At 45.7% G+C, this 9,661-nt stretch overlaps 1 protein-coding gene across 2 annotated transcripts in view; it reads left to right on the plus strand.

Moving 5' to 3' along the window:
• The window catches only part of DCDC2B (doublecortin domain containing 2B), a 131,715-nt gene extending 127,004 nt beyond the window's left edge, over positions 1-4,711 (plus strand). For both annotated transcript variants that reach the window (XM_078680688.1, XM_078680689.1), the window contains exon 19: positions 726-4,711. In XM_078680688.1, coding sequence (XP_078536814.1) covers positions 726-989 — 264 coding nt within the window. In that variant the 3' untranslated portion in view covers positions 990-4,711. The remainder of the gene's footprint in view (positions 1-725) is intronic.
• The last annotated feature ends 4,950 nt before the right edge of the window (positions 4,712-9,661 follow it).

Here is a 9,661-nt window from a genome sequence, read left to right on the forward strand (position 1 = left end):
TGGCGCTCTGATGCCTTACAGTTCTCATCCTCGGAAACACTTGGTTTTCTCCCAGTAACCAGACTCTCTTAAAGTGGTCACATGTATGTCATGGCGGCGAGTTCTTGTACTTTAAACTTGCGGGTGTGTGTGTCTCTCTCTGTGTGTGTTTGTGTCTCTGTGTGTGTCTGTGTGTGTGTGTGTCTGTGTGTCTGTGGCTCTGTGTGGTTGTGTGTGTGTGTGGCTTTGGCTCTGTGTGTGTGTGTATGTGTGTGTGATATGAGCTGGAAACCCACATCCCACATATGCAGTGTAAGAGACAGCAGTGGGTATGAAAGACAGCAGTGTGAGAGACAGCATTGTGTGTGGGAGAGACAGCAGGGAGAGACAGCAGTGTGAGAGAAACAGCAGTGTGAGACCTTTTATTTATGTTTTGGTTTTTGAAAACAGATAAATAAATGGCATTGTTATTTGCAATGTCAATAGCTCAAATTCGCGTAAATACGCGATCTATTGAATTGCAAATGCAATAGGTCTCGCATTTGCGAGAGATTAAGCTATTGGCATTGTAAATGACAATGCCATTTATTTATCTGTTTTCAAAACCAACACATAAATAAAAGGTTTGTCATTTACAATACCAATAGCTCTAACAAAGCTATTGGCATACGGTCTTGCAAAGGCAAGACCGTTGCATTGTAAATGCTTGTAGGATCCTGCACTGATGCATTCTTCTTTCTTTCTAGACACCTAGAATGGCGAGAGAATCCAGGGCCAGTCAGCACGGGCTGGCCAAGGACACCCCGCGCACAAAAGTTGAAGAGAAGATGACACCACGTAAGCCTAACACCAAAGGAGCGGGAAAGAGAAGAGCGTCACGTGATGCTGAAGAGGAGAGTGACGTAGAAACCCAGGAGGAAAGAGATCCGAGTGTCTCTCCCGATACCGAGGACAACAGAGAGGACGGCCAGGAAGAGTCCAACAACGAAGCAGAGGAGGACGGCGACTGAGGGGCATGGGCCACTTTGGGGGGTAGTGCCCGGTCCCGAAGGGGCCCAAGCCCACGCATAGGCCAGAACAGCTGCCAATTTACAAGGCTGCAATGCAGGAAGAGTTGAAACCCCCCTCTACAATCCTCACCTTCAGGACACCTATTCTGGAGGTTTTGTTGCATGCTAGAGCTGAAGGGCTTGTCTGGCACTGCTCCTCTAAATTAGACCCGGACATCAGCCACAAATGAGAAACTATTGTTAGCTTTACATCCTCTTTTATCGAAAATGGAATGTCCACATGATCATTTGGATTTTGAAATACTGGATCACTAAAGCTGGAGGAGAGTTTGGGTGGTTCAGCTGAAAAAGACTTCACACTGATCATATATTCTTTCTCTGGATAGGTGGCCTTTTAAAGACCCGATACTGTGCATGCTGTGGTAAATGTTGCTGGGAGAACAGCTTTTTCTCTGCAAGGGTAATGTTGGATATTTGTGCTCTTTGGGACGGGTGCGATGTTCTCAAACTGCAGCTCCTTTTAATCTATCATTCAATTTTTCACACAAGAGAAACAGGCACTGAGGCTTCAAAACACCTCTTGACTTCTCGGCCTACGACTAGGGGTCGTAAAATAAAAAAAGACCATTTGTGTGAAGCCCCCTTAAAAGGTTATCCAGCAATTTTAATAATCGAGAATATAATTATTCGACTCAATGCTTTTATCAACCTCACAAAGATAAAAAGAAGGCAGAGTCAGCCATGCCGAGAACTATATTTATGAACAAAAATGGCGATGCACTGTACCTTTTGGGGACCTCTGTGGTCAACAAAATGAATGCATTAGCTATCTTTGGAAACTTTGCATAAACTAATAAAATGTGTCCCTACCTACAACAAATTGCCCTTTTCACCCAACTAATACCGGATTTACATACGCGTTTTATTAAAGTCAGACTAATAAGAAAAAAGTGCAAAAACATAACGTTATTGCCTGGGAGTGAGGTTTTATGAAAGGACCTTATGTACTTAAAGTAGGCACTCTGACTGGCTATCAAGACAAGTTATGCAGATTCTGCCTCAAGTTAAAGGGTCTTGTTTTAAAACGGAATGACGGCCCCCACAAGTGGGGGTGCAGTGTACAATTAAATCAAAAGTCCATAACTGGAAGGTACAAATACCGAACGCCCCTTGTCATGAGTGTGATCTACAGCCAGTCCAATTTATTTTTTCTTACCAGAAGCACAAGGCATGCTGCGACATGAAGTTTCACCTTTTTATTATGTCTGGGTGCAGAATCCACAACGTGGTTAGTGCTGTGGTGAAAAAACAGCACTAGCTGAAGACTGCCCACATATCCCAGGGCCAGTAAACGGCTATGGCAACATGTCGTAGTACTGCAGGTGGATGTACTGTAAGACGGCTCCAGGCTGCCCCAGCTCCTCATCTCAGCAGTAGCTCATATCCTGGATGATGCAGAACTACAAACAATGGGAAAAGTGGCACTACAAGTCCCAGAGTGCAAAGTTCCGTTGGTTACACCAGGATTGGATGGTGGTGCAACATAGCATATAGGGGTGGGGTGCTATGGGTGTCATAGGTTCCATCTGCTATGGCAGGGCTATGCTAAGTGCCAAGTGTCGAGGCCCTGTATGGTGGTAATGCTTCTTCTCTGGTCGTCCTTGTAAACCCTGAACACCCCTCTCATCCTTGGCCTTTTATTGGCTGTGGTCTTACAGATCCATGGAAGGAGAAACCAAGCCAACACTGAAGTGATAAGTGGCTTGTGTAACCATATCCACATTTATTACATTGCAGTAACGTATGCAGTAAAATATTGGGTGATGCTAGCACATCATAAGCAATCTGGGTTGGTTACTAATGTTAAATGTTCATGTCTGTCCAAAAGTATAACAGCTTTAATACATATCCTCAGTGTGGGTCGAAAAGTATTTGACAAGCACTAATTAAACAGTTGTATAATTATGTCCCTGCACAGGCGTCAAAATACTGTTGATGGTACGTTTCAATGTTCAGCTTCCAACACACTCCTAAAAAAGAATGTTGCCACTACCCTCCAATGGACCATTAAGACCTGGCCGCCCACCCACAAGAAATGATCTCAGCTCAACTTTGAAAAGTTGTCATCTATGTCCCCACTGCATATTCTCTACCAGTCACCCACCAGCCGCCATTTTAGTTCCAACAATGAATCCTTGTACCAGATGGAACCTTTAGAGTCAGGGTTCCCGGCTTATGCCCCATCTCTCACAGGCCGTTGGTTCTGCATAGCTCCCAAGCATCGCCTTGTCCTAAGGGACACCTGCAGTCATTCTTGGATGCATAGCTTACAGACAGGCGCTTTCTGTGACATGTAGGTCCTGCTCACAAATCCTAGGATAAAGTGGTGTCGGCTATCACACAAGACAAGGGGCCTCTTAGTTGCTATAGTATTGATCTTGTTTTTAAAATGTGGTAGTCTATTGTGCCACCCATTACCATTTGCGGTATCCTGCAGGTTTATGCAGGTGGTTATGTCAACCAGCGGCTGGGACAAGGGAAAATGAACACATCTGCAAAGTCTGAAAACAGGAAATTAACCCATTGAGTGCCTTTTTTGGTAAAATATGAATTACTGTTTTGAACTGTGAGAATGGCTACATCTAGACCCGCATTGTGCTCAGTGTTCCCTATTAATAAGCTAGCTGTGGTCAACACACCCAGACGCACAGGATGTGCATGCACCAATGTGGAGCCCCTATTTGGACCAGATTCAGTCTCTTCCACAAAGACATGGCCGAGAACAGCCCGGCCGGGGGAGCTTTCCATTGGGTGCAAGGATGGCACAATGTCTGGGACCAGTAGATTTAGATTTATTTGACACCTAGTTCTGTTTCAGAACAGAATAGTTGCTTGAATGGGCCTTGCGCTTGCCGATGAGTTCTACCGCCTTGTGCTAGAAGGCACGAGGGGTGGGGGCACAGAGCTGCTTTTCAAGCCTGGTCCATTTTTGTGTCTTATTGGACACTCTTTGTAACGACCCAAAAGAGAAATTTGAAAAAGGAGCACTTTATACACCTACATCAGCAGGTTGTGCTCGATTACTAACTGGAAGATCCCCAAAAGGCAGCTTTTTTGCGCGAGGCCGGAGCCTGTACGATCTCTGTATCACGAGAGATAGCTTTGTGTCCCAAACCCTGAGCCTGTAAAATCCTTTGAAACTCAATGGTTAGCTCGTCCTGCCCCAGTACTGGGTTTGTAAGATCTGTGTAACCTGAGGGATGTCGGTATTATGGAAAGCCTGTGTCTTTGAGATCTGTGCAACAGAAAGTATAGCATGTAATATCTGTGTGACATAAGGGATAGTTTTCTACCAATTGCTTGAGCCTGCATGATCTTTGATCCCTGCTCTTGAGGATTTGCCTGCAAGTTATTTCCAACCCGAAAGGTAGATTTCTGGATAAGCCTGTGCAGGAGCCATCTGCCATTTAGAAGTGACCAGTGCCATCTAGTGTGCTCCGATATCAATATGTTGCAGATCTAGCCAAAACGCTTCTTTGTACCTTAACTGTAAGTTTTAATGTACTATAAAGCACTCCATGTGAGTAACTTATCATTATGCAAAGGCCATAAACCCTGTTTTACTATTGCCCAGGAAATTGAAACTAAAGTCTTCCTGCTTCACTTTTAGCCTTTCAGACAAATGCCATATTTTACTATGAATAAACATATTTTGCAGTTTATTGTGGTGATTATAACTGATGTTCGTAGAATTGCTGCCAAGGCGCCTCCTTCGAGTACCTTATTCAAGTTATTTCTTTCTTCGTACTCTACTCCTCCTCCATGGATATGTGATGCTTGTCAACTGTTCTGCAGATACTGGGGGCCACTCGGATCTCTGGTCTAGCATGAGTGTTTGGCAAACAGCTGTGGACGTTCCAGGTAGAAAAACAAGTTAAATGAGACAGCCCAAAACAAGCTATGGGAGCGGGGCCAGCGACAGCACTCAATTGCACACCCTTTAGTAAAGGAGGCAGCCCACCAGATAAAAGGCTCCTAGCCTGCTTTACGCCCTATAATTGGGCAAATTCTTTCAACAGAAGGAAATATGGAATAATGTATACATGGAGTGTACCCAAGCTTTAACCCTCTTTTTACTACTGCTATTTCCAAATCATTAACAACACGATCAGAAAAGGGGCCTTTAAGGTGAAAAATACATCTTTTCATTTTTGTGAATTTCCTGCTACCAAGAAAGCATAGTAATCAGCCAAAAATGAATGCTGTTTAAAATATACTTAAATATATCAGGAAAAAGAATTTCCATTTTGCTCCATAACATTTTATTTTACTTCCAACTGACAAAGTAGGAAGCACAATAGTTCCACTTTTAAACCTTATCTGGAGGCCTGAAAGCAGGAATTGTTGCCCAGGATCGCTCTGCAGGCAGGAGATTCTTTGAATACAAGTTCCTTGCTTCTGCCACACAAAGTTTTCAGGAACACCGCTACTGATTGCAGCTTCAGGGATCTCCTGGCAGAACCCTAGGTATTTTACATACATTTTGCATTGACATTTGCACCTCACGACTGGAGCAAAAGAGACATTTTAATTGATTTATCAGTGGAAAAAATAAATCTTGCTTGGGTCAGTGCACCTTGCATCAGATGTTTTGCACCGGTTGATTAAGATAATAGTGTCTTGAAGATTGCACTAATTACATCTAGGTAACTAGCTCCTGTCCTTCCCATGACCACAGGGAGATATGCAGAGCACAGTTCGTCTCTGTGCCAACGGGAACAACTTAGTTCTCAAAGACCCCTCTCCACATTCACAGGGAAGAACCCCGTGAGGTAGATGCCTACAATGACCTAAAGAGGTCCTCTCAAACCTCCAGGTCTCAAGGGCGTCTGCAGGGATCTTCTGAACAAAAGATTACTTTGATCACTGCAGTGAATCTCCTCTTCCTTGACGAAAGCAGCTGAGCTTCAAAGAGCACAAAATCTTAATTACTTCAATTCATCCAAAAGAGATCACTGGGTGCTCTTGAAGTTGATTACCTTTTTTTTTTGCAACATTTATTTATATTTTCAGACAAAATATAGTAAAGAAAGAGTAGAACCAGGTAGGTGAATGAGCAGGTGATTAGAAACCTCGCATAGTAGGTCCGTATGCAGTGCCTAATTTGTAAAATATTAAGTGCCAGGGCTCTGACTAGGAGGCCACTGCAGCTTGCACCACCCATCGCCCCTGTCATTGCTGCCAAAACAACTACTAATCATCTCTCTCGCATGTAAATGCAACAGTTCAGATTATTCCAGGTCCACCAAGCTAAAGGAATGGATGGGGAGCAGGTATTAGCATTTTAATGTATATTGTATTCCTAAACACCAGTTGTTCTGCTCATTCCTAAATTAGAGGAGCAGCGCCACCATGTGGTAGACTGTTCTATGTATGGTGTTGACAATTAGGTGCCGGTGCTCAGCACTGGAAACTAATTAAGTGCCGGTGCTTATCTCCGGAAAGCACTGGCTCAAATTAAGCACTGTCCGTATGAAGGAAATTCGGGGCAGTAGAGAGAAGGGGGTCAGAGCAATCCTCACCGATACTCCATCGACAGAATACCTCACTTAAGTTTAAGTGATCACAGGACGATCTATCGCCTCCCAGGCTCAGCCAGACTACAAGGGGCATAGTTCCTATGAGGGATAGTGACAATTAACCAATGCAGTCAAGTAACAATTTCTATAACTATTGGTGGAGGAAGGCTGATGGTGTTGCGGGCAGGGGGAAATGGGGTGGGGGGTGATAAGAGGATGGTTTGGTTGGTGGGGGATGGGTGAAGTGTCTGGTATGGTGTGAACAAGGGGTGATGCTTTGCTTTGGGGAGGCGCCGGAGTGTCCTTTTACCATGCCATTATCACAGTACAAGGAGATGCTAGTCGCCAGGTAGAGGAGAGCATAGGGGCAGCTTGTCACCATCAACCAATCAATTAGATGGTATTTGTAAGCACTGCTAATCACCCACAAGGGTATCCAGGTGCTGTTCTGCAGAGCCAGTCAAAGAGCCAAGTCTTTAGTCCCTTCCTGAAGGGGGTAAGCGAGGGGAAGGGTGTTCCACTACTTAGTGGTGAGGAGGGAAAAGGAGCGTCCTCTGGTGCGGTAGCGGCAGATGCGTGGTACTTGTGCGAAGGCGAGCTGAGGGGAGCAGAGGTTCTTGGGGGGTAAGTGAAAATTCAGGCTGTGGTTCATGAAGGCGGGTCCTCAATTGTGTGGGACTTTGCAGGCCTGGGTCAGGAGCTTCAAATAGTATATTTTCTGGATGGGGAATCAGTGGGGGTCTTTCAGGTGCAGAGTGATGTGGGTCCTCTTTGACAGGTTGAGGATCAGTCTGGCTGCTGCATTCTGGATCGTCTGGAGTAATAAGTTCGGTGGTGGTGGTGCCTGCAAAGAGTGATTTGCCGTAGTCCAGTCCACTGGCGATGAGGCCTGTGTCACAGTTTTCCTCGTGTTGATGTGGAGCCACTTGAAGACTTTGCAGAGCATGCAGAGAGTGTGGAACCAGGATGAGGAGACAGCGTTTATTTGTTGTTTCATTGAGAGTTCGCTGTCTGGGATTATGCCAAAATGACGGGCCTGGTCTTTTGGAGTGGGTCTGCGTTCCGATGGCCGCCAAGAGTCGTTCAGAAGGGTGGTGTGTCTGCTGAAGATCAATACTTCAGTTTTGTCCATGTTAGACCTGGCATCTTTTGGAGTGTTTCCCCTGTCTTTTTTGCTTTCTGACCTCCTGTTTTTTACTCAGTTTTTTCTGATTTAGTGTCTCTGCGCACTTCCTCACTGCTGTTTAGTGTTTAAGTGCAAGTGCTCCTGTTGTAAATTGTGTTATGGATTGGTGTTCCATGATTGGCATATTTGATTTACGAGTAAGTCCATAGTAAAATGCACTGAGGGTGCTAGGTCCTGTAAATCAAATGCTGCTAGTGGGCTTGCAACACTAGTTATGCCACCCACACAAGCAGTCCTGTAAAGGGTTCTCTGACCTGGCACTGCAGTGTCTGCGTGCAGTTTGTAACGGCCATGTTGACCTGGCAAGTGCACCCACTTGCCAGGCCCTAATCTTCCCTTTCTTTACATGTACGCCATTCCTAAGGTAGGCCCAAGGCACCCATGTGGGTAGGCTGCAGTGTATGTGAAAAGTAGGACATGTACTGGTTTGTGTGACATGTCCTGATAGTGAAATACCATGTATTTTGTTTTTCACTGTTGAAAGGCTAGTTGAAAGGCTATTTGTACCATAGGATAGAATGGGAGATACTTTGTAACATCTTACAAGTATAACTTCTCATTGGGACGAGATGGAACAATGGAGTTTAGTATGCCTGGACTCAGTATATGAAAAAGGAATCTTTTAGTAAAGATGACTTTTATGTTCTATGTTTGAAAATATCACTTTTAGAAAGTAGGCATTTTCTTGATTAGCCATCCTGTGTGCCTTTTGCTGGGTTGTGGTTTGACTGTATGGCTTTGGAGCGACAGGGGCTGGGGATGTGCATTCACTGTAGACAGCCACTGGAGGATAAGTCAGCGCTGGACTGAATAGACCTGGGCTGCATTTAGAGTAATGGGAGGAGATTTTCTTGGAGCTGAGGTAGAGCTTGTCCCCTGTTCAAGAAGTCTCAGGAACAGAATAACTTCAAGTTCATCTGCTACCAGCACTGGGAACTGTGTGCTTTGAGCTGCAACAGAAGAAAAACCAACTCGACACCATCAACGACACCGCTGCCGACTCCTTGTCCTGAAGGCTTCGCAGAGGGCACTGCCGCACTTTGCACCACAACCCTGGTTTCCCCGACGACGACTCCCGATGCTGCCACCGAGCCGCTGCTTGCACCGCGACCTGTGGGCAATGCACATCACCCCACCTGGCTTCACTCAGCCACACTGTTATCCCCGATGACGTCACTATATGCTGACATCGACGCCGTTGCTTGCACCGTGGTTCAATGGCACCACTCATAAGTTACATGACACACCATCCTCATCCGGGGCCGAAGCCTTGGCCTGCCGGCGCCATCGACTCCCTTTTGTCAGTCGATGACAGGGCTTTAACAACTACGCCGCAGCTGCTGCTTGCACTGTGACCTGTCAGCACCGCACCACTACACGCTGCTGGATGACCGTCACCGAGCCGCTGACTGCACCAAGACCTGAGGACACCGCAGGCCGCACCACTGCACTGCGCACGCAGCCCCAATGCCTGCAACGCGTGCGACTTCAAGGGCCCGAAGACTGCTGCACCAACTTTCGGAACCGAAGCCAGCTCTTCGGAGCTCAACGAGAGGTCGCTGATACCCTGCATTTCTAAAGGTACTGTTTTGCAGGTCTTCCCGTCAACATAGCTGGCCGATGACACTGCGGTCAGCCAGAACTGTTTGATTTGTTGTTCACGATGCCGTGATAGCCCCAGACGGACCTTTCTACTTCAAGAAACTGTATTTTAAGCCTATTTTTGATAATTGATTGTGGATTTTTATCGTTTTTGGTCTTGTTTGCATAGATAAAATATTGGTTATTTTTCTAAAACTGGTGTGCGGTCCTTTTACACTGTATTACTGTTGGTTATGTGCAAATGCTTTACACAATGCCTCTGAGATAGATCTGACTGCTCGTGCCAAGCTACCAAGGGGGTGAGC

This window comes from Lissotriton helveticus, chromosome 3_1, assembly GCF_964261635.1.
Source record: "Lissotriton helveticus chromosome 3_1, aLisHel1.1, whole genome shotgun sequence".
In the NCBI taxonomy this organism is placed as follows: domain Eukaryota; kingdom Metazoa; phylum Chordata; class Amphibia; order Caudata; family Salamandridae; genus Lissotriton; species Lissotriton helveticus.